Source organism: Centropristis striata, chromosome 12, assembly GCF_030273125.1.
Source record: "Centropristis striata isolate RG_2023a ecotype Rhode Island chromosome 12, C.striata_1.0, whole genome shotgun sequence".
In the NCBI taxonomy this organism is placed as follows: Eukaryota; Metazoa; Chordata; class Actinopteri; order Perciformes; family Serranidae; genus Centropristis; species Centropristis striata.
In genome coordinates, this window is record NC_081528.1 from 29,994,579 (window position 1) to 30,021,334 (window position 26,756).

A 26,756-nucleotide genomic window follows, 5' to 3' on the forward strand; every position below is an offset into this window, starting at 1 on the left:
GGGACGGAGAGAGAGAGGGGGAGTGTGTGTGTGGTGGCAGATTGGCTCTCAGGGCAGGAAGAAAGGCAGGAAGAGAGACGGGCAGGCGGTAGGAGAGCAGAACAGAGGGAAAAAGGCTTAAAGTCGAGGCTGTAAGAAGAGAGAGAGATTAAAAGCAGGAAAAGGCAAGGGATGAAAAGAATGAGATATTTAATAGGGTAGAAATGGAGGGATCATGACAAGTGTCAGATAATGCTGCAGGAGTGTGTGCGGCTGCCTCGGAGAGCTGCACACACTCAAAATCACATTTTAATTAATGACTGATCGATACAAACAACGTGTACTGTCTTTCTAGATGAAAGTACCAAAAGACTAATTTGAAGACAGTTACAGATGACGTGTGACAACAAGCAAACACATACAAACATAGTGTGTGTCAAGGATACAGAGGACACTTACAAGTAAAAGTCCTGCATTCTGTGCTCATGAAAAAAGTACAAAGGTATTAGCAGCAAAATCTACTAAAAAAGAGGCCCTACAGGTAAATAGGGTAAAATAGTAAAAAAGTTTAACTAATAGATATCATCATGATATTGATATATTCACCTTTGCTAGTTAATTTCTTACATTAAGAGGATTATTTTTTGTATTACAAGTTTTCTGAAATTTTATTTTATTATGAAATTATATGAAATATCTGCTAATAAGCATACATTTCCAAAACAGAAGACTGGACATTGAAGAAAGCCAGGTTCAAAGTTCTTGTTTTGATTTTGTTTACATTAGAATCAAAGGTTATTAAAGAGGGAATCGTATAACTTTATAAACCAGAAAATACTGTCAACAGCAATTTAAAAAGAAAATAGTATCAGTAAAATGTTCTATAAACCAGACTCTGGATGATATATGAACAAACTCCTCTGTTAAAAAAAACAAACAGGAATATAGATGGAAATGAAAGTGAAAAAAGTTTTGCAAAAGTAGAGATTTCTGGCTCAGAGGGAGAAAAAACTAAACTGAGAAAACAGCCTTGAAAGATAAAATTCAACACATTTGCCAGACACTTCAGGGTTAGGCTTAAAAAAGTCCACTTTCCGACATACTGTAACTTCCAATAACAGGAACATTAGCCTTGTAAACTACGTTGAGTATATGGAATTTAACATTATATTGCGTCCTCACTGCACAACATTTCCTTAACATTACCCACAAAACAGTGCATTACTCTTTGTAGGAAACCATATAAACTGTTGATGAGGACAGCCTGATTTTTTTTTACATTAAAACAATTATTTTTCTAAAATGTTATGTTCACAAATAAGGCATTATATGCAAACTTTTGGTGAATTTTTGGTCATATAAATATGCAAAAAGAACAAAGTAAAGTACAATAAGACCTAAATATGACTTTTTAAAAAAAATACTTTCTTGCCTGCACTCAAAAAAATAACTCATTGAATGAACTCAATTAAATTGTGGGCAGAATTTCCATCCAACAAATATATGTAGCCCAAACTCAAAACAAGTGCATCGATGCAATATAATGTATTTGAGTTAATGTAGCTCACTTTTTTACATTTGGTCAAACTCAAATTAGAAACATGTATGTATTGTATTTAAATGGAGTTACCTCAACTCATTTATGTCAAGGAGAGCTAAAATAAAGAAATTGTGTTCGTTCAACCTAAAAACATAGAATTGGAAAATTGAAACTCATTCTTTTTGGGTTGAAGGGAAGGACAGGGGAGTAAATTAATACATTTTAGGTTACACTTCTTAAACTACTTTTGATTTGATTTTAATTGATATATTTTCATTGAATAAACAATACATTAATGTGTCACATCTAAGAAGGGCTTGAATCATTTTTTTGAGTGTGTAGTGTTTCACCTTAAAGTATCAAAAGTAAATACAGAACAGTACCAGTACTATATAATGTAATCCAATGCACCTGTTCTGACATAAAGTCTACCTGTATGATGTCTAAATTCATAAAATCTTTTTTTTTGTTCAATCAGTTGTTAGTGTCAGCATTAAGGTCCTAGTTAGAGGTGTGTTGTTCAATATAACCAAATATGTTTCTGATATTCTGGTGCATGTAAACAGGAAGGACAAACTATTTATATACACCTCTTCAATTTAATTTATTTGCTGAAGAGTGAATCTATAATATAATAACTATATCAGTTGAGTTGAATTGATTTAATTGAGAGAGCACTAAAAACTGCATTCAGATAATAACATCGACACTCAACAGGAACTCGCTGGATGCTTGGATCTCATCCACTCATTGCTGGCTGATGGCCCGAGCTTTCCAAAATAAAAGCTGCTAGCCCGAGGACACAATATGTATTAATGTCATTGTCAACTATAATCAGAGTTACAGTTTGCTCCAAGGGTGGAAACATTTCAAATCTTCTTTTTGCCACTAAATGAGCAAAACATTATGTCTAATAGAGTTGCAACTGTGTGTGCAAATGATGCATATGTCAGGTTTTACTGCCAAGTTTTCGGTAGTCGATTTGGAGAATAGACACGCTGTCCTTTTATATCAAGCCAGCCATCTGTAATAATGCTTCTGCAAATGTGGCAACTGCTCCGAATATGGGCCACTTTTGTCTGCTGATGGTGAATAATGAACGAGGCATGATTGTTAGGAAGCCTTATGGGAAGATTTAGCTGGAAAGATTTAGTTTAGTGAGAGAAAAAAAAAAACTGCAATCTGCTTCTGTGAAAATCTGCTCATGAATGCTCGAATGTGTAGGTTTTTTTTTCTTTTTGCACAACGGCGAGAGAGACAGAATGGACAGCAGTGGGGAGTAATGCTTTCACCCTGCCTACACACACTCACACACACACACACACACAGACACACACGCATGCTTACAGTAACGGAAAGGCACACATATGTACGCACATATATTCTGCACATGCACCAACCGTGGGCAGAGAGAATGGCTGATTATAGAAGGAGGTCTCTGTGGACTCTGGTGGCATCTAAGCAGCATGCAGCCCCACGGAGCATGACCATTTCTGCCACACACACACAAACACAAACACGCACACACACACACACACACACACATACATACACACACACATACATATATATCTTCCTCTCTGTCTGCTCTGTCATATAAGACCCTCTATATGTGCCTATAGGAATTTATCATCAAAGTAATTTCTACGTATCTTTACTGCACCTACTTCATCCTTAGCCCTAAACCATATCTATCCATCTCTCTCCACTCTCTTATCTATAAATTTGTCTCCAGGCAAACAGCTTACACCAATACATTTTTATCTGCCCATCTCTCCCTATAAATATCTGCAAATGTATCAGCCTGGTGTTCTTGTCTTTTTGAACACTGTTCCCGAGTTGTTCCAATCACAAATCTCCATCCCTCTATCTCCCTCCGGTCCCTGACAGACCCGTTTCAGCACACTGACAGAAATGTTTCTCCTTCTGGTAATCATTTCAAAGTCTGTCTGTAGAGCAGAGAAAAAGAGCCAGAGGTTGGGGTGTGTGTTTGTGTGTGCAAATGTGTTGGTTTTTGTGTTTGTGTGTACACTGCTGCTAGATCTGCCTGGTGTTTCCCTGCAGGTGTGTGAGGGAATGGCTTCAAACTGTTTTACAAGACCCCTGTCACACTTTTGAGGAAAATGAGGATGAGAGACAGAAGAGAGGAGCGAACATCAAGAGTAGGAAGAGGTGGGATGGCTGCGTATCAGAGGGAGGGAAAAAAGCAGCGAAGGCAGAGATGGAAACATATTTGGCAATGAAAGATGAAGAAGGAGAAGGAGGAAACACACCAGGAAAGCTTCCAGCTGGAGATTAGAGTGCGATGCAGAGAGTGAAAGAAAGAGAAAGAAGTGGCTAACAAGAGCCTGGAGAGTGGGCGAATGGCTTCACAAAAAAGAAAAGGCAGAGGAGAGAGCGAGTGGGGCTTGCAAACACTAAATTTCCAGAGAAAGGGCTAGAAGAACAAAGAGAATGGGGGGGAATGGGGGAGAAAATGAAACTCTGAACATCTTCTTTGAGATCAAACTGCTGGTGGGAGCTTCAAGAAATCAGCTCAGCTCTTAAAAGCTGCACATTCAGACCAACCTCAGTGTTAACCTGCAGGCATACAACATGAAAACACACCCTTTCCTCCTAAAAGGTTCATCCAAACATTTATAGATTATGCATCTATCATGTAGCTGCATGACACTGTGTTGTCGGCACACAAGGCTTTAGCAATTACTCATCAGGAGCAGCGTGGCTTAGACGAGGGAAGAACGTGTCTATTAGAAAAATCAATACTAATATCTACTGCTGTCCAAATGACTTCTCACACAGACGCTCGTCTGTATCTTTATTAGTGGATGCACGCTGAGCTTGTGGGCTCCCATCACATTATGAAAAAGGGAATAATTAAAGGAGCCTCCGCTATTGATCTGTCATCATCTGGTGAGATGGTGGGAAGAGAGAAAGGGAGTGGTGCAGGGTAAGTAAAGACAAAGATAAATGGAGAGAGTGAGGAATAGTGACGGACATGTAGAGAGGGAAAAAATGTGGCGAGAGAAAAAGCAAGAGATAAAGTTTGAATGGGAGATAGGGAGTGATTAAAGGGGGAATCGATGAGAGAAACCAAAGAGACACAAAGAAAGAGAGAAAGACTTGGCAAAGGGAAAAGAGTCATCTCCCTCTTCGATGCAGTTTATGCTCTGTCGTTATTCTCAAAGATAACTTGACGTGGGATGTGATGCTTTAGTTAGTAAACACACATACATACTGGCAGACGGAGGGAGCAGCAGGAAAATACTCGCCCTGATTCAAAGGGTTGATGAGAGTTTTTTTTCCCTGCAGGATTGAAAGAGCTCAGAGAGGAATCATCAGTCACTGAGGCTGAGAGAGGGAGCGCCAACAGTATTGGGTAGTTTCAGACCGACAGCTTTAGATAACCATCCACAACCATTCACAACTGTTTTCACCCATCCACCCATCCATTTTCTCCGGCTTATCTGGGGACGGACGCAGGGGCAGCAGACATCCCTCTTCTGGAAACAGTCTTCTGGATGAACTACTTTCATATTTGACAAATGTTTTAAGATTTTTAAGCCAAGTGCCAAACATTTATGGGGTTCAGCATTTCAAATGTAACGATTTGAAGCCTTTTCTTGCCTAATATGACAAAATAAATGTCTTTTGATTAGATAAAACAACCCACTTGAATATGCCGCCTTGGCATCTGTAGGGAATTATAATGATCATTTTCCACTGTGTCTACGAGTGAAAAATAGGCAGCAGAAAAGTAAAATAACTAGAAAAGTGCAGATCTCTAACAGGAATGTCTCTCCCTCTCCTGTCTCTAATGTCATGCAATTGGGTCCCTTACAGTCAAGATGGCGATTTCAATAACAAACAAAAAAACTAATTTATTAATCTTGTATCATTAAAACAAATCAGGTAATACATTAACCTGCACATGCCCTGGTTCAAAAATCAGACAAAACATTTCTACGGATGTTTTTGAATCACAGCAAAAGCCAAAATGTGACCTCCAACAGACTTTGTGAGGTTTGTTTTTAGCCAAATGCCAGAAATACCTTTTATTATGGGTTGCTTTGCAAACTGTCCCCTTACCAGCCGCTCAAGAGGAGTGAGGAGTCAGCAGTCAGTAGTACAAAACATTCAATAAAATTAGTATTTTCAACAATTGTGGATCACTGCAACCATGAGAAATCCTAGAAAGACATAAATGTTAACACAAAGCATTAGACTAATGGGCCCAATATGATTAGCTGTTGACGCACAGACAGATGCACACAAATGACCAAATGCCTGGCAGGGATAAATAAATTGAAATTGTGCATCAAGAGTAAATAATGACAATATGAAAAAAAAATCTTCAGAGCGAATGCATGACCCTTAAATATTCAAACATCAGAGAAATTAATTCCCAGACAAAAAATAACAATCAGCCAATTAATTAGTTAGCTGCAGCCACAAAGTGCAACAATTCTAGAGAAAAACAAATGTGTTAAATTGTGAACTTGCAGATTGTATTATTATTTCTTTGTTGCTTTGTTTTATAACATGTAGAGATGAATACAATATCATTAGGTGCATGACACATCTATGAACCAGGAGTCACTGACCTGTTGCTTATAAGGGCACAGAGACGCATCATGCATTATTTACAGCAAAACCACACACACACACACACACACACACACACACTCAAGCACAAACATCCTGAGGGTCAGATGACACAATTTTTTCAGTCAGTGTGTTACTTCCAGTGTCACATGATTGCAGCGGTGCAGTGAAACAAACAAACACGACATAATGTTTGAATGTCATCAATGACAAAACAAGCCCCGCTGCTTATTTTTTCTCACACATTCACTTCACTTGACTTGAGTTTTTTATCTAGCGAATAATTGAAGCTCTTCATCTTTCCTCTGTACCTCCTTTCACACTGCAACAGATTCATATTTCTCAAAGGTCACAAACCAAACCAAGAGGTGGAGATTTAACTGGCGAGATGTGGTTTCCCCTCACTAACAGCTTGTTCGCTGATCATTTTAAATACAAAATAAAAACAGACTGTGAATAGGTATTTTCTGTTCCTCTGCTGCCCCATTTAAAAGTTAAAAAATAGATTTTTTTTCATCAGGCATGAAAGCGTTCCTGTAGGGCTTAATTAGTGTAATGAACATGTAGATAGAAATGACTAATTTGTTGTGCTTGCATAACCTCCTCCCCCTCATGTTTATACTACACAGATACTGTACAGGTCGGTATGGGAATGTAAGTAAGTGAAATTACAATATTAAATTTAGACAAAACAACATAACACATCTTTCCGATATGAAGCAAAAGTGGGTCTGAAGAATTGTTTGGAGTCTGTTTGTTATTAATTTATGCTGCACTGTCTATTTTGTTTTACTCAATGGATTACTAAAACTATCTATGCTCATTAGACAGCTTGCTTACTCTTAATGTCCGGTAACGGCTAAAAAGAGAAAACTTTGTTTTCGTGCATGTGGTGTAAAACTCTACTTAGGCAAAATCTACATATGAGCCTCATTTCAGCTCTCACATTAATTTAGTTGAATTGATGTGCCATCATAACTGTGCATACAGGCCTGACCATATAGTCAGAGCTAAGTAGCTATCTATATTCATCATCTGCATTTCCCTCATTGGCTGCAGTATTACAAAGGCCTGAAGGCAGGCACATGGCTGAGCTGTCTACGGAGATAAATTGCATGGAAAATGCTGTTTATCTTTGAAGAAGTGAGCGAAGCATTTGCCTGCAAATATTATGCAAATTAAGTATATTTACTTATACAGTATATTGATTTTTCATTTAATAAAATGCAACAACGTGGGTTTAATTTGCAACACTGTGAGATCAAATGCAGACAGAGGATCTTAAATGACGGACAGATCTTTTAAAATGGAAATTATGCTTCTTGTGAAAATCTAGTACAGAGTGGTACATAAAGAAATGTGAGATATGAGGTTGTAATATCACAATTCCATCATTACACGCTCATACTAAGTCACACACTAACACATACATGCTGCGGGCATGGGATTAGCCAGAAAGCCGTTTTCATGTTGCCATGTGCCCAATAAAACTCTTTTGCTGTCCTAATTGGCCCTTTTGGTGCACTTCTTTTGATGTGCAGGGATGAGCGAGAGGGGTGGAAAATATAAAGCCTATTAAAGAAACAGGGCTCCTCTCCTGTCAGCTCCTTGGCCCTGCAGCAGATGGAAACATTGAGCCAAACGCACTTGTTCTCCAGAAGACACTCGCACATATATTTACATATATTCTGCCGGCCCCAAACTAAAACTCAACATGAAAGCGGTTAGAGTGATCTTAGAGTAGGCCAAGGCTATCTTCTGTGGAAAATATATCAGAACACAAAGAGATGTGAGGGTTTGAAAGAGCGAAAGAGACAGACGGAGGGAGACAGAAACCCTGAGATAAACAGCAAAGGCAGACGAATAACCATAGATCAAGAAAGGAGCGGCTCGAGAAATAAAAGAGAAAAACTTGAAGGGAGGAACATATAAAAGACAAAATGAGGAGGTGAAATGAGGTGAGAGTGAGCAAGACAAAGAGAAAAAAGGGCGAAAATTCACTTGACAGAGCAAGAGAGTACAGAGAAATGAAAGTAGAGGCAAAAACAAATGGAGCGAACGGACAGGAAGATGAATGAGTCGGCAAGGTGCAGGTTTTGTAGTTTATAACATACCCGCTGGGAAATATTTCACAGAAGCAGAGTAGTTTGTGCACAGTGACAGTGGATATATTTCTTTTTTTTTTTAGATGACGGATACATATAGATACGTTTCTTAATGCCAATGTATGGCCGTATGAGCTGTTGAGGACACTGCTAATATATCTACGTCTGCAGGTCCTCTAGTGAGAAATCTGACTTTATGTAGACAACAGCTTCAGTTTGGCTTCACTTGGTAAGCCACAAGCCACCAAAAACAAAAACACCTGCTTCAGTTTGTACAGCAACTCAACTGAATTCACTTCAGTCAATTCATCACTATAAGAGTCTCTGAATAGGACTGTAAATAGACTGCATTTGTTCAGAGCCTTTATACTAAAGCTCTGTTCAGAGTGCCTCTGATTCACCATGCACAGCTCAGGCCTGGATACAGAGAGCAACTGCAGACAGGAGGCGCTGGGGATCAAACCTCCAACCCTCCGGAGACAGAGTCACATATTAAATTACTTTACACTTCACAAAGTCAAAAGACTTGGCTGGACTGGACTTTTGGCCCTTTGACAGGAAAATATTTGATACCTTCCCTCAAGCCCAAAGATTTGCAATTATTTTCCCTAAATTTCCTGAATCCAACATTATCACTATTCATTCCAAGTTGACACTTAAATCTGACAGCATCCAATCAAACTGCAGCAGAGAACCTTGATGAGAAAATAAATACAAATTTTGAAAAGCATTCATGATTTTTGCATTATTACACTGTAGAACATATTATGACTTGTTCAGGACTCGAACCTCAAAGCTTAGGATTTGGCCGTCTTGACTTGGTACTTGAGTGCAAAGTGACTTACAGGTGCACCTCAATAAATTAGAATATCATATAAAAGTTTATTTATGTCAGTAATTCAATTCAGAAAGTGGAAATTACACATTATATAGATCCATTACACACAGAATGAAACATTTTACGTCTTAATTTATTTAATTTCTTCTAATTATAATGATTATGGCTTACATTTAATGAAGACCTAAAATTCAGTGTCTCAAAGAAAATTATACAAAAAAAATTACAATATAATACAATTTATATATTTATAATATAATACAATATTAAAATATTACAAAAGACCAATACCAAGTATGTTTAATACAGAAATGTTGGCCTCTGAAAAGTATATCCATCTATATGCACTCAATACTTGGTTGGGGCTATTTGACCTGAACTACTGGAAATGGACTTTTCCATCATATTCTAATGTGTTGAGATGCGCCTGTACTTGTGATTAACAAAATAATGCTTTGGCCCCGCCTCTGGTAATCTGCATTTTTTTACAAGGTGTATATGAAGCTATAAGGAAAGTTCAGTCCAGAAAACTAGGCCTGTAATTATCACTCATGCATGCTCACTCACTCTGACATCATCTGGTCAGCTTATGCTCTTGCTGCTGCCTCTTTTTAACCTTTTATCGGGCGAAGAACTATATTTGGTAACTTCGGTGGATATCAAAATGGGGTCCCCATGTCTCTCTGTTTGGTCGTAGAACCACATGGACTTGTACGAGGACAACTTGACTATGACGGCATATTAAGGCCAAGCATGAAAAAAATAAAAATACAAACCAGCGGGTTTTCTTCTACAAGAAAAAAATGTGCAGATTTAAGAGATCTAAAGTGGCAAATCTGCTTGAAAAAAGTCGCAGATTTACGAGACAAAGTGGGGGAAAAAAACAACTTTTTTCTCATAGATTCACCACTTTAAATCTCATAAATCTGCAAATTTTTTCTCGTAGGTTTGCCACTTTAATCTCATAAACTTTTTTTCTCAAAATACCCCCCTCCCCCGGGTCCGTATGTTTTTTTTACACATTCTGGCAGTATGTAATATGCTCCAATATTCTCTAGGGTTGAAATTTGGAATTTGCAAGTATTTCAATGAGTGCCCTATTAAGGGTTAAATATGATTCTCTCTCTGCCTAAGTAGTTCATGATGCTGTTATGCATGCGCCTCCACCTCCCAATCACTGCCTAATCTTTTCATTTCCTCATCATTTCATCAGCCTCATCAGTCTGTCAATCTAAGCAGGAACTTCACCCAGCACCACAGAGTTTCTGGACCCCGTAGGGGGATTTGTCTCGTTGCTGCTCAGGGCAGAAGCCCTTCCTATGAAGTCTAAACGCAGAAGTCTTTCTGTCAAGACTTAATCATCACATATCATCTGTTATAATAAACTTATCTTTTGTTCCACCACTGGTCTCTCCTGATTGAAATAATAAAAGTTATAAAATACTTACCTCTACAACTTTACTTTGGTGTAAGACACCATTATTATCAACTTTTCATCCAATCCATGTCTGTGGGAGGACTTAAAGGACAAAGTCATCTTAAAGAGGACGTCCGTGTAGATCGATGGTTTAAAAAACATGATTTTCACTCAGGAAATTGCTGTTTGTGTCCCATGGAAACCAATAGTTAAAGTATTACTATATTTACGTTACATTTTAAATTATGTAATGTTACAGAACTCAAAATGTAATGTTGCGTAACTTAATCAAAACCACAATCTTTTCCTACCTCTAACCAAGTAGTTTTGTTGACTAAGCCTAACCAAGTCAAACATACTAACTTTAACAAGAGCCATGATCTTTCCCTTAACCTAACCAAACTGTCAGACAATGTATGCATGTGACGCTAGGAGCTGGAGTTTAGGAGTCAGGATTTGGAATATGTTTCAAATTCATGCTACAATGAGAAATCTCTACATATTTTTTTTATTTTCACTGCAAGATAATCCTAGCGGAGGCTGGGGCCATTTACATATAAATATCAATTCATCTCGTGTTTACTTTTTCCTCAGAGACAGATAAAAATAAAAAGGCTGTCAATAAAAGCTCAGCCTGGGGAAGGGAAGAGATACGGGACAAGTTGAGGAGATGAAGAAAAAAGAAGGAGAGAAGGTGATGGAGATGAGAGAGGAAGAACAGGTATACCTGCTCACTGTGCACAGGAGAGGATTAGCATTATGACTCACAGAGAACGCACCTGATACAATTCAAACAATGAGATTACTACAGAGATAGATACGCTTTTTGGTAGTAACAGCTCAACCTATAGGCTCCATTTAACAACAGCACAAACACTTTGCATGATTATAGTGTTTATGTTTATGTACCGTTTAAAACACATTTCTACAATTCAAATGGAAATGATGCAAGACGTGTTAGGAATCACAGCAGCAGGCAGCGAGCATGGAGAGAGAGAGAATAAAGAGTAGAGGACGGAGGGAGAGAGAGAGAATAAAGAGGAGAGGACGGAGGGAGAGAGAGATGAAAATCGCATCATCGTATTCATTCTTATTTATCGCCATTCAGTTTTCAGTCAACAATGATTATCAACAAATATACAAAATCAACCTATTGCTCACATATTTGGTCATGCTTGATTAATGAATTTAAACAATTTTTAGATGTTTCCTGATCATTTTAGCCTCTTCTCTGACAGATTGTTGTGTGGGTCATTGTGTTGTGTATTACTGCCTGACAGATAATTTATGCTACTGCACACTGACATGGTTTTAAAGCTTCTCTCTCATTTTTTGCCCTCCAAACATCTTAAAATGCACATGCTTAGACAGCAGCATGCCACTGAACCCCCCTGGACAGGCTCAGTTTTTGGACCTCAGTATTTGTAAACCCTGCGTACGGCCCCAAGCAGAGGATGACATACCTTTCACTCTAAAACAAACATTTGCAACATTTTTGACCTGTGCCCCATTAGAATAAACCATTGTCTACGTATGACCCCAGTTTCAACCCAAGAGTGATTTTCCCTTCTAAAATGTTTTTATCATCTGAATCATGGTTATAAGAAGTACTGGTGGTCAAGTGATTAAGATGCATATAATCTCACGTCCCCGGTGGCGGAACTTGTTGCCATCCCACACTCTTTTCCCATGTCTCTTATGTCTTCATGTCTTTTATGAATAAATCAATATGTTAAATTAATCATTTCATGTACCTCTTGAGACATTCATTTATCTTGAGGACCCTTTGAAGGATCGTAACACCCTGATTGGGAGCCAATGTTTTAGAGAGCTGCTGCTTCTCTTTCAAGTCATGAACTGGTTTGTTGCCTGCATTTATGAAGACATCCTGCGCAGCAGAAAATGCACCGTTCTGCAGGTTTAAACACAAAAGCTGAACAACAATCTGAATAGAAGTGAGCTCTAGGTTAGACAAACAATAGAAATAACTCACGAACCTTGTTCTGGTGCTAAGTTTTGAGTCTAAATGCTAAACTTTGTGATTTCACTTCGAGACAAGAGGTTATGCAACTCTGTTTTTTAAAAACAGTTTTTTCCTTCTTACTTAAGAAAAAAAAAGAGAAGAAAATCCCATCCACACAAGCGCCGTCATAGGAGTGTTGGATGATTATATAGCAGTGATACATTGAAATGCTTCTGTTCCTCCATAGAGCAGAAGAGCAACTGTACATTTATCTAAAAATTCAAGGTTAAAAACAGCACGCCAGCACGCCATTGTACAAAACTTCACAAAGGAGACTGAGGTTACAAGCCTCAGTGACACTGAAAATTCAGTTTCTGAAGACCTTTACCCTTGAAGTAGTTTTACAAAAGGCATGTTTTGAACGAATGACAAAAATGGATAGAACGAGCTGTTTAAAAAAATCTGTGTATGGGCTTGACCTTAGTACAGGTAATTTACAGAAATAATTAACACTTTTTACCGGTAGTTATTCTGTTTTTTGATGACTACAGCTCAGTCTAAACATCTAAATATGTCAATCTCATCTATTATCTGTTGTTTGACTGCTGGTAAAAATAGTTGTATTCAAAATATTAATGATATGATCGGCTGCACTTATTTGTCACACGAAGGATATCGAGTGACACCAAGTCAGGAGTGGTAAGGGTAAAGTCTAAGTGAAATCAAGTCATAAGGCAAGTGTTTTGGATTTTTTTCTGGCCAAATCTGAAGTCAGATTGATGAGGTCACGCCGCCGCCTTGCACAAAGTCACACTGTATTTTTTTGTGTGTGTTATCCTGAAAAGTTCTGTGTTCTCAGCAAGTTAACTTTCCATCTCAGCTGGTCGTTGCCGCGTGTTGGGGGTAATCAAGGATGAGCCAACCTTCCATGCAAAATGAATCCTGCCCTGCTTTCATTAGCACACTTTTTATAACACAGCAGCAGATGGTGAAACACACACACACACACACACACACTCACAGACACTCACACTGCACCCCCCAGAGGAGCAACCTCGCCTCCTCTCTCCCCAACTTTTCTCAATTTTTCACTCCCACTTTTACTCATACATCGGCCTCTTTCCTCATAGCCTAACAGTGCAAACTTCAAAGTGGCTGCTATTTAGAGATTACGCTAACTAGTGGAAACCTTTTCCTGCTTAAAATGAGCTTAAAATACATCCGAGTTGCTTCGTAAGCATTGTTGCCTTTCCCAAGTAGTAAATGAGTTAGAGGACAACAATGCTGACACATTTTCAGTGTTTTCTCAGTAATCTTTCTATAGGTTTTATATTTTAGGCTCCACCTTACAAACGCCTCAAGTATCTGTTCAGCACAGATCTGAAGTATCCGCTGAGAGCTGTTGCCATGCAGTGAAATGAGGCACAGGTCGGGAATTAAAATAAACAACCCACGCAGGGTGCTATATATGCTTGTATTTCACATCGCCATTTATAGGGTCTCCAAAGTATTTTTACCGCTATTTGAAATACTCTGTGTGGTCTTGACTGTGGCATTGACAGGTATAGAACAGAGAAACAGACAGCTGAGAGGCGTTTTTCCTTACACAACATTCACAGCCCATAATTTACATCACTTACATCGCCTCCACAGTTTTTGTCACAGCATATGCAACACACAGCCTGTTTTACATGATATCACTGTGGAGTAACGGTCCCACAAGGAATTTCAGCATATTTCTCCACTCTTTGCAGTGACAGTGGCAGTGTAGTGAAACATGATCTGACTCCTGTTTTCTGCCTCTTTAGTCTGTGGGATGCAGCTCTGTGTCTGCCGCTGATAACCATCAGGTTTGAGGTCAGCAGACGCAGGACAGGACATGGCCAAAGGCTGACGGATTACACCACACTGATTTACTGCTCGCACACACCCCTGCCACAGCTGCCTCACAACATAGACAAAATGTAATCTCACATTTTAAGGAGTGAATTATGTGCATAAACATGTTCATGGACAAAGCTTCGCTCACTTCCATGAACACAGCATATTTGCATGCATCCGCCAAGTGTCAGTGCCAGTTTCCTCCAGTCAAACAACAGCAGGGCAGACAGGAAGCAGGTTGGTCTGGAGAGCAGACAGGGGTAAATACCATCACCTTTTATAGACATGCCCAATGGCACGGCCACACACACACACACACACACACACACACACACACACACACACACATATGACAACACACACACACACACACACACACACACACACGTACATTCCTATTCCACATATAGGACAGATGGCCTGGAGGTTTATCATAAACCAATAATGAATTGCATTTTTCTGCCAACTTTACATCCCTGCTTAGTACACTGTATGTTCAGCTCATTCCCATAATGCACTTGTTGTGCAATATTCATGACTCTGAAAGCAAACATACACGACTCCGTCATTAAGGCACAAACGCGCAACATGACAGGTGCTCCTCTCATATGACAGCTACATGCATATGAACACACACACACATCCTGAGTGTGTCTGAGAGAAAAAATGTATCATTTTAAAAGATAAATTCTTACCTTTGTGGTAGTTCACCTGCTTGGCTTGCATGGAAAAGGTTCCCATCACAAGACCCATGTTGACTTCTGGCTGCAGACAGGTTGTGTGTGCTAGTGTGAGTGTGTGTCTATCAACAATAGTAAGTGCGTATACAGTGGGTGTGTGTGTGTGTTGTAATTAAGTTAGTCCATCAGCCAGCTGTATGTATAGAAGTACAGATATCAGTTCTCATGCTGCCTCACACCCACACTGCTCTGCTGCTTCTGCTCGAGGGTGTGTGTCCGTGTGAGTGAGAAAGGAGGAGAGATAGGATGTGTGTGTGTGAGAAAGAGAGAGAGTGTGAATGAAATAGCGCTGTGCACATGCACTCTGAAGCTACCTCCGTCTACACTGTGACTGAAGCTGCCTATTTACATATTTTCTCTCTCTCTCTACTGTGCAGACCCTCCCTCTTTCTCTCTCTCTTTCCTCTCTCTCTCTCTCTCTCTCAGTGTGTCCCCCGCCACTGGACTGTCATTCCATCAATTCCTGTGTGCCTCTTTATGTATCTGCCTCTCTCTGTCTCTGCTTCTCTCTGCTCTCCTCCTATTCGTCTCAGTCGCTCTCTTTGTCTGTCTGGTGGGGAAAGAGGGATTGCACACTGTTGCACATGCAGGAAAAGACAGAGACAGAGAGAGGGAGAGGGGTCTGTAAGAGGAGATGAGGGGAGGGGATGACAAAACTCAAGGGAGAGTGCGAGAGAGAGGGGAAAATGAATGAGAAAATTATTAGGAGGAATAGCAGTAAAAGAGAAGGAAGAGACAGAGACAAATTAGGAGGATTCACAAATGGTGAGAGTGGCAAAGCGAGGGAGTGAGGGTAAGAGAAAAGGGGGTGAAAAAGAGAGATGGGAGAGATGAAGAGTGCAAGAGGTGAGGGGAGATAAGGGAGGGCTAGACAGATCCATCCTGTTTTGCTATTCAGCAGGGAAACGGTCTGACTGTGGAGAGTGTATTCGCCGCTTTATCTCTACATGCACGAGTCTGACAGGTGGTGTGTGTCTGCGTGTGTGTGCGTGTAATTATTCTGCTAGCGGGTGGGTCACAGACAAAGACCTGTACATCTGACACCACTACATTTGCAGAGACACCGCCTCGCATATGTCAGCGCCAGCATCAGCGCCGCTGTATCAGACATGTTTTCGCTCGCAAGAGTGCTGATGAATCCATCACAAAGACACACAATCAGGCCACACACACCCACACGACACATGATACATCCAGGGGAATGACGCCAGTCCACAACACAGTCCAGCTCACACATGTAGTCCTCTGTCAATCACATTTAACCCCTTGCTGCCCTCAATGTACCTCCCTGCTGTTGAGATTGACGGGCTGCAACGACGCCATCGACTGCAGCCTCTATTGAAATTCCTCACGTGGCTTTAGTTAAGAAAACAATTTACAGCAGAGCCATCGCTGTAGCCGCGCTGAGGCCATCAAGGCCAATGATAAAGCCATTAGGCCATGGCTTTCATTAAAAGCTACTGGCTGCAGCAGCCTGCATGCTGAGGATCAATGCAGAGTAAAAACAAGAGAGAGCAAAGTAGGAGGAGGTGTAGAGTGGACGGGAGAACAAAAAATAAGAAGAGAAGAGAGGCAGAGAGAGGTAGACAGAGAAAGAGAGAATAAGGAGCACTGCAGGGTGACATTTTTTTGAGTATGCAAGGGCTCACCTCTACACACCCACCTCCTCTTTCTCCTTCCCTAGCTCTGCAGACAGAGGCGGATCTGACAGCAGCCTCTAATCAAAATCAAACAATAACAAGCACATGCACACATGCAAACACCCACAAGTTAGAGCAGCAAATGTATCAACAGAGAGAAAGAGGTTTTTAAATACACACTAGAGCAGCGACACACAGACTCGATGATTAAATTCCGACAGCTCGGCTGAACAGACGAGATAAGGGAGCGTGATTTGCTGTAGTGCTGATGTTTAACTTCAGTGGCGGGGTTACATACACAACTATCTAGTGGGGAGAAAGCCTTTGGATGATCAAACATGTTGAACATCGACTGGATAAACAAAAAACAGTGAAATACTGAAAAACGGGATGTTTTTGATCAGTCCCTGCAAAGTTGACATTTTCTAAATACCAAGTTTTCAAACAAAACACTTTCAGTACAGTGAACTTATTTGAAAAGGACAGACTGCAAAGATTAGAAAGAACAGGATATAATAGAACAGAACAGAACAGAACAGAATAGAATAGAATAGAATAGAATAGAATAGAATTGAATAGAATAGGGAGTTCATCCTGATCTTCGTAACAGTTAAAACAAATCTGAAGAAAATGAAATGGCATGATACAACCTAATCAGAGCTCTAACTTAACTACCATCCCGAAATACAATTTCAACCAACTTCTCACCTCACCACCTTCTACAGGAGCATTAAAGCATTCTGACCTACAGCTTCACTTCCTGGTTTGGAAGCTGCAAGGCCAATAAACAACAGCAGCGAAACAGGACAGTAAAGACAGCCTGCAGGATCATTGCTGCCCTTCTACTCTTACTGATGGAGATCTACCAGCAGCGTTGCATTTGCAGAGCTACCCCAATCATTAAGGACCCTCTCCACCCCTCCCACGGCCTGTTCTCCCTCCTGCAGGCTGGGTAGAGGTACAGGAGCATCTGCTGCACATCCAGCTGGATGCTTCTTTCCACCAGCTGTACGGATGGTGAATGGGCTGCGTCCCCTCTTACACACACAAACTAAGCACCTGTCAACAGGAAACAAGACTTTACCCATGGACACTAAATGCATAGTGCTTTTCTAGTCATAGCGGCAACCCAAAGTGCTTTTCACACTACGGATCATCATTCACCTGTTAACACACACATTTATATAAAGGTGTTCGAGGCTACCCCACATCTTGCCCAAATACACTTCGACATGTAGACTCGGGGAGTCAGGGATCGAACCACCAACCTTCAGACCAGTGGCCAACTGAGTCGCACTTTTCTTCCGCTGCTAACCATCATGTTTTTAATGTGACAGCTCTGCTACTTGACTGTGTGTCTGATATGGGTACGAAAAGACTTAATGAAATTACAATAATGTGAATCTTGAAACCGTATCCTTGGTAAATGATGGCCCTTAAGTTAGAGCCCTGCTAAAACTCCTGAACAGCTTCAAACGGACCATGTGGTGAGAGTGGTTTGTCGACTGGAATAGAATGAAAGCTCTTGAAATTGTTCATGAACCTTAAATCCCAGGACCCATTATTCACTGAAAGAAAATAAACCTCTTACTATGCTGAATTGTGCTTGGGGGTTACACTAACAGATATAATTTATGTCACTTAAAATAGATATATAGATCTGTTATTAAGTCCTTGCTCTTAAGTTTCTAGGAAGTAGCAAAAAAGGATGAGAATTGTCTAAAAGCAAAAAAATTCAGATATACTATTTGAGGAAGGACATTCTATCTTGAACTCTGGAATTCCAACCATATCTCAAGAGTTCTCTTCATCAGATGGAGCTGACCAAGGTACAGAACATTTCCTCACATGTGAACCCTTGGTGTAAGTTTTTAACACACTGGGAAGTCCTATGTATCAAACTTTGACCATAGTTTTAATACTTGATACATATGGTTAACATTATGAACTCAAACAAAACTGCTTGGTTATGTTTAGGAAAAAGATTGGCGTTATTTTTTTCGTCTTTTATACTACATCCCCTAACTTCTGGAGCACTTGCTCGGGAACAATCTGTAGCATCACTCACAGTAAACTACCTGTTGTAGACCTTACATCTGTGAAATGGCGAGGACATCGGAGTAATCCTGGGAGTGAGAGAGCATTGGAAACAGATGACACCGGAGCCAAAGAGGTCAGATCAATTGGAAAGAGGGCAAATTCATCGACCAAGAGTCAATGGATGTCAAGAAAGCTCAAGGAGGATTTTAACATTCAAAGTCAAACACCCACCTCTAACAACAACCTCCCTTGCTCCTGATGGACAAGATTCATAATTCTTACAGTGCAGCCCCAATAAGGCTTTTTTTCATTCATTTATTATTTGATTATTATTCATCATTATTTTCATCTTATCTGCTGTGAACTGACAAAAACTAAAAGTTATGTTGACTGTCTGTTAAACTGCAATACTGTTTGAATGACAGTGGACTCCATGTCCTTTATTACAGGAGTCTACTTTCTATTAGAGCCTGAGTCATGTTTACCTGGTAACCTCACTGGTCTTTATCTCAATACTTTAACATTCACTGAGATTGCACTTGCTGTTACAAGAATATGTTGCATCAAGTTCAAATGGAAATCAGATTACAATTTCCCCTTGTCAGAAATTAATAAATGTATACCTTTAGAGGAAATAGCACAGGTTCTGAGAAGCAGATAAAATCAGTTCAACTGCCTCTTGCAATTGATTGACCCAGATTTGATGTGGACTCACCTGAGATGTAATAGTATAATATCCTGTGGCTTCATATTTACCTATTTAAAGTCTGTCATGTTTTACTATCATGATGTTTTATTTATTTTTATTTACTTGTTTATATTGTTGGGGATGTGAATTTGTGACAGGGGATTGGGGAACTGTGTTTTCTAATTCTGTAATGTCATTCTGTTTAGATTTAAAAATGAAAAGAGTTTATTACACAAAAGAAAGATTGTTTGGATACTTTTAAGTGTTCCTTAAAAAGGCAAGTAAGTGAACCTTGAGGATATTTATCACATTAATCCAGATCTTGCTATGTCTCTTGACAAATATATACTGTAATTATCTTCAAGGAATCCTATTCACAAGTCTGACAAATCTTCCTGACAAACACAAACAGACAAAGTAATTGAGGCATTAACATCTGGGTAGTTTAAACAAGGAATCAAAAATAGCTTCGAAGACCTGCACTTTGGCGAGCAATAACACTAAACAGCAACAGGTTCATCACATTAGGCCGAGCGCCAAACTCTTCCAAGACATTAAGCCTGACATGGTCTGTGCTGCTACACAGTCCTGTCCGGGGTGCTGTGGATCATTCTGAGCGCCAGCCTACCACTCTCTCATCATTTATTAACCATTACACAATGGACCTTTTACTAGATTGAGGTGGCTGTCTGGATGAATGGATGGAAGGGTAGGAAAGAGAAGGATGGGGTTAGACAGTGGAGTAGTACGAAGGGGGAAAGGTTAGAAAACAGCAGGTAAGGAAAGTGTTGACAAGTGGAGGAAACGTGGTGAGGAGGCAGTGAATAATAAATTAGATGGTTCGTTGATGCCCACTCTTATCAGACAAGGGCTGGGTGGAAACTGTCATAGTGGTGACCACACAGAAGAGAGGAGACAAGAGTAAGAGTGGAGGACTAGGAGGGAAGGAGAGAGGGAGCGAGTGAAGGAAATGAGCCAGGGGTGCAATAACCGTAGAGAGGAAACAGAAGAGAGTGAGATGATTTGGAAGGTAAGATAGATGGGATGAGGTTAGGGAGGGAAAGAGGAGAAGGTGGGGAGAAGCGAATTAGAGCAGAGAATTGGGAGGACAAAGTTGATGGAAAGGAGATAGCTGAGGAGGGAGGGGGTAGATTAAATGAGGGAGTGAGGGAGTACAGAATGACAGAAACAAGATGGCGAGAGGGAGGAAGAAGAAAAAGAGGGAGAGCCAGAGTACTGTACAGGAGGAAAACCTGCACCTGGCCACTAACCGCTCAGTGTCGTCTGAGTCATCAGAACAAACAGATTGATTTACTGGAGTGAGGAGTGGAGGAGACGAGCCCAACCATCCTGACAGACGCAGGAATGAGGCGTAACTCCGCTGAGATCAGCGGCTCCTACACAGACCACAAACTCACAGTCCAGGCTGTGCAACAAGGCCTGACTGCAATCAATGAGCAGAGTGACTTAACACTGCCAAGGCCATTCTGGCTCTAGAACGGCGTGATGCTACAAATGCTGATACATATCATCATCACTTAAAGGATCATTTCACACAAATTACAAAATATAAATTACTATTCTATAAAGCCAAGAAGCAATGGTCCATGGAGATGTCCATCTCTGAAATGTCTGTTGTAAAAACAAGTACAGTGGAGGTGAATACTATTCTGCTTGTAGCTGAAACATTAAAAAGAAAAAAATCTTTAGAAATACTGGGACTATTTTTTATAGAGCTGAAATGATTGAATTAGTTTATTAATTGGTTCAAAGAAAATTGAGGTGCAACATCATTCTGAATCATGTAATAATAATAAAAATGCTAAATGTATCTTCTCAAATATTATTATTTGCAGTTGTCTTTGTTTGCAGTGTAATCTATTATATTGACGATGATTGACATGACCATTTGTATGTGAGAGCTTCACGCTACCTGCTCAGCACCAAGCGGCTGACAGATTCAGAGAGCAGCTGGTGAACATGGTGGAGCGTTTAGCAGCTACAGCGCCTGATATTTCCCTCAGGAGCTGGAGGAAACCAAAAAAACCTAGAATGAGTGAATATTGGACTTACACTCGTCAGGGGCCTTTACCGAGAGGAGATTTTAGTCCAGCTTCTGAGCTAAACTCGGGTCCTCCGGTAACACGGAGCTGGCTCACTTTCAGCCAGTGTGGATCACATGGTGCTGTACATCTCCATGGTAACTCATGCTGCACGGCTAACCTCTGGGGCACGTTAACTTCAGAACCGTCCACTGACCAATCACAGCACTGTTAAAAACGTCAACATTCCTACAGGATCCCGGCATGGACAAAATAGTTTATGACAAATGATAAAATATAATTTAGGCTTTCCTTTATCAAAAAAACAACAACAACCGTTGCTATAGTTTACTACAAGGATGACTTCAGCTCTTAAGCTGCATTTCAATTATACAAAGTTTACCTCCATATCTACTGAATGTGTAACTTAAGCAGGTTTGCCAAAAATATTCTTTGGAAACTATTTAGAGTTCGGGGCACATTTAAAATGTATGCTATCCTGAGAATACAGCCAGGATTCATGTGAGAAGAGTTATTTGGGTTCTGAAGTTAGAATTGAAACAAAATCAGAAGAAGCAGTTGCAGAGTTCTTAGAATAAAGTCAAAATTCTAAAAGATAAATAAATAAATTCAGAATTCTGAGAATAAAATCAGAATTCTAAGAATTAGGTCATTCTTAAAATGAAGTCAAAATTCTTAGAATGAAAACAGAATTCGTAGAACAAAGTCAAAATTCTAACTGTCATCTCAGAGTTCTGAGAATAAAGTTGGAATTCTGAGAATTATGTCAGATCTCAAGAGTCACCAGAATTGTGACTTTAAAGTCAAATATATCTTTCACATATGGCCTGATCCTGTAAATCAGTTACCATACTAGCTTTGTGTAGCTGTAGTCTTGTGCTAATTATCATGCTAATATGCTAAATTTAGATTGTAATTATGTTCAAAAATATACCTGCTGAACATTTGCCTGTCATCATTATCATTACGAGCATATTAGCATGCTGACATTATCCTCAAGGCTTAAGTATGGCTTCACAGAGCTGCAAGCATGGCTGTAAACTCTGTCAGCCACAAAGTGACATTTATCCTCACCATGGCATAAATGTTGTCATGTAAGACAGATGTATCAGAACCTGGACAAATTGAACCAAATTACAAAAGACTGGAAAAAAATCTGCCTTTTCTCAAAGAATGTTAGTGAGCTGACCCTGACTGATTCAAAACAAGATGTCTGGTGACTTTTCTGTGTGTGCCCAGTCCTAACCGACTGATCAGTGGTAGAAATGTTAAAATTGAAAGAACAGGGTCTGCATGTGTGAGCCTGTACTCCTTTGAGCTTTCTCTCCATGACAACAGTCTATTTCTCTCCTCAAGGCCATGGCTGGCGTTTTTCTGTCCCACAGAAAATCTCTCAGGAAGATGCAGTGCTGTACGCCTCCCACATACTTTATGTCACCTGTCAAGATGTGAAAAACTCCACTTTGCGGCCAACATCCAACCTACTCCCACTGGTCGATACACAGATGACACGTTTTGCAGTGCTCTTTAAAACCTGGTCGGGGTGAACCTGCTCAGGACATAAACCAGTAAGAAACACACTAACACCAAGCTGTTAACCATTCATTTTTCAGTCTGCTTGAAATATTTACTGTTTTCTTTTCATGAATGTTTTATAAACAGCATCACCTTGCCTTTGGGTGCTACTGTACTTGAGTCCTGTCATTACTATTCCTGGACACAGTCAGTTATCACATGATACACCAGGGTCTTGGCTTCTTCAAAAGTGCAAATAAAAATGAAAATTGCATTTTTCTCATCTGCAGCTTAGTCTCATTTCTTTACCTAAAGTACCCAGTTGGTTTCTGTGAACTGAATACAAACACCTCTATTGACTCTCCCCCTCTGTGTCTCTCGTTTCCTCCCTCCTCAGCAGATGAGAGTGATGGAAGTGTTAATTGTATGCAGCTTGGGGATTGATTACAGCGCTGGGGGGAAGAATGGTGTCTCCTCCCCTGAGAGCCTCTTCCATATGAATTATTATGCGTTATATTTTGTATTAAACATGCACTGTGTCCCCTATGGCACATTAAAAGTGATATGACAGCATTTTGGAGCTAAGCAGTAGTACACGCAAAGGTGCAGAGCGCACACACAGGGAAAAGCACACATGCTAAATATTCACATCAAAGCTTGTGTGCACAAGCGCACACACATGTGCCTCCTCACATGTGCAAAGAGTGCAATGCACACACACACTTTTCTTCCCTGCCCTCTGTTCTCATTTACTCATCCATCCTACTTTCAGTCTTCTCTGAATACAAAAGTGCAGCCATGTCCCCCCGACTCAAAGAGGAAGGACCTGAAGCGAATATCTAATGTTAAAAAAAAAAAGAGGAGCTGCTGCTGAATGTTTCATTAAGCACTTATAACGAACACTTTGGATCTGAGTCTTCATGGCCGATGGCGGTGAACCCTCAGTTTGAAAATCCACCTCAGAGTCCGTCATCATTCATCAACCATCAGAGGAAGAGCTGCTTCACCAGCAAGCACTTTGAGACCCTGAATATTTAATGCTTTTTTTGGTTAAGACTCAAATTCACTGTTGTTCTGATCTACCCTGACAATGTGGGATGACAGTAATGGGGAAATGTAAGGAGGAAGAATCTGACGCCCTCTGCTGTGCAGTCTGAGAAACTTACAAATGTGAAGAAAAGAGGCATAAAATACTGACATTTGGTCAAAAATGTAAAGTTTCCAATGAATGATCAGCCCTGACCTTGAAATAAGACCTTTTGAATAATAGGCTAACTACTCTGGTAACTACCCAGATATGGAACCACATTAAAGGGACAGTTCATCAAAAATACACATTCCTCTTACCTAGTGGTATTTATCCATCTATCTGCTATCTGGAAACATCAGCTGTAGAGATGTCTGCCTTCTCTCACATAACGCTTTGCTTGTGGTGCTGAAAGCGCAAAACTCAACAGCAAAGTATCTTCATCAGAAATCATGACCTAGTTACTTTCATGTGGGAATTATTTTCTTTGTGGTATCGGTCCAACAGGAAGCTGCTCACAACAAGGTCTGTGGCTTATTTTGAGTAACCAGGTCATGGTTTCTGGAGGCATTGCTTTTGTAGTTTTAACTGTCCCAGTCATCTTCAATCTTTATTGTTGTCAATAAAGAAAAGCTTTTTTCTTCCCTTTTAGAAATGAGCTCTTCCTGTCGAGTGGGTGAACAGACAGGAAGGAGAAGGATGATTAAGATTGCATGTTCCTCTTATTCCCATCACAAGATCGCTTTGAAGACTGAGAGAAGTCAGAACTTTTAAAGTTTCTTGCTCCAAAAAAAGCATCCTCTTGAGGAGGTTTGGTTCTGAAAACCAAGAAAACTTTTGAGGACAAATGTTGAAAAAAGTATTTTTTTTAGTTATTTTGTTAAAACAGACAAAGAATAGGATACAATGCAGGGCATGATATGGATTTAAACTAATATCAGTTTGCTGGGGGCTTCTTTGCCTTTCTCTGGATGAAGAAAAAAGGCATTTATGTTCTGTGGTTTGGATTTCCAGCCAAAGGCAGTTTGCTTGCTGATAGCTGCCCTCAGGTGCCAGCACAGGAGCCTAGGCCACCACAGAGCATGCTGCTCTGCATCCAAACAGGTTGGATTTGTATGCCACAGGGAGGCACCTGAGGACGGGCTGCATGAGCTGGATAAGTGAAATCATGCAGGCGGTTTACAGCTTGGCAAGACAGGATGTTTACAGAGTTTTTAGAGATGACAGAAAGCTGAAGAGAATTTTAGAGCTAAGGCAGTGCAGAAAGTGACAGACAGTCAGAGACAAACTAAGAGGAAAAACCAAAGTGATGAAAGGGATTTTGTCTAATCAGCCTGCAGCTAGAGGAAGTGAGCAGAGCTTAAAAGAGGCCTGGGAACTCCAGTCTGTGATTTCTGTGAAATACAAGCAAACAAATCAGAAATTCAGCTTGTGCAGCTGTCTTATAAGATTATTTGCTGATATTTTAACTTCAATAACTAGTTTGTACTAGACTGAAGATTGACAGGAAGCAGAGAGGATAAATTATTTTGGCTACAATGAAACAGGGAGCATCACTGTTATATTTTAGACTGATGAATAGAAATACCTTATGAAGGTCTTTGGATAAAAGAAAAATAGAGAAAAAAAAACAGTCATCAGAAATGGCAATAACGCCCAACATACAGTCATGGAAAAAATTATTAGACCACCTTTTTTTGTTCTTTTAATGCCTGGTACAACCAAAGGTACGTTTATTTGTAATGATAACAACAAAATAGTTTAATTTAAGAGCTGATATCTAGCCATTTTCCATTGTTTTCTTGATAATGATTTTGGTTATTATTAAACCATGACCATTTCCTAAACCTAACCAAGTAGTTTTGTTACTTTAACCTATAAATTGTGACAGGAGACTGAAAGATAGTAAATAAATAAATAAATAAATAAAAAGGAATAGTTTATCATAGGATATAAACCCCCAACCTCTGGATAAATTCCCTGAATTTGACCAATTCAATCACCAAAGCTTCTTTGTTATATGTTCTTTGTTACTCTTTATGCTACTACTAAAGATTTGACAGAATTATTTTTGTCACAAAGTTCCCATGTGATCAAGCCATGGGTGGAGATATACTTATGGGAGCCAGTATATTTTAATGAGCCTGTATGTGACATAGGAAGGGGAGACTGGGTTTGTGGGTTTGTAGGTATATCATTTACCCACGTGTGTGCACATGAAGGCACTGAAAAAGTTTCTCGTATTAAAAGAGTTTGATTGTAAAAAAAACAACAACTTTTAAATCAGTTGCTGTTGACTGTGGAATTCATGTTGTGATGCACAAAGAAAAATAATCGAGAAGATGTGAGAAAAAGATTCACATTTATCTTTTTTATCTTTTTTTCTCTTCAAATAGGTTTTTGAAGAGAAAAAAACACATTCATACTGTGAATTTCATAGAAGAAACATCTTTAGCAAGATAAGAGTCTAGGACAGTGAAAGTGTTTGATAGCTAAAATGGTTAACATAGTATGTGATTTTCTGCCTGTTAACGTGTATTTTGTAAGTGCTGCCAGCAGAGGTCAATGCTGCTCTGATAGTCATCCTACACAGAACTAAATCCTGTGAGTATACCTGTGTTTGCATTGCCTCTCAGTACACTGAACACATAAAGCCTCGCAGTATTTTCTCAGTATCTTTCATGCAGCTCCTGTTGCTGCTGACAAAAAAATAAT

General features: G+C 39.8%; 1 protein-coding gene across 2 annotated transcripts in view; it reads right to left on the reverse strand.

Moving 5' to 3' along the window:
- The window catches only part of LOC131981595 (Kv channel-interacting protein 1-like), a 45,738-nt gene that overhangs the window by 15,959 nt on the left and 3,023 nt on the right, over nucleotides 1-26,756 (reverse strand). Inside the window, exon 1 of one of the 2 annotated variants that reach the window (XM_059345970.1) lies at nucleotides 15,024-15,459. The exons of the other annotated variant lie outside the window; for it this stretch is intronic. Within the exon in view, the coding sequence (XP_059201953.1) occupies nucleotides 15,024-15,081 (58 nt within the window). The 5' untranslated portion in view covers nucleotides 15,082-15,459. Of the gene's footprint in view, nucleotides 1-15,023; nucleotides 15,460-26,756 lie in introns of those variants that run through there. 2 annotated transcript variants of the gene reach the window in all.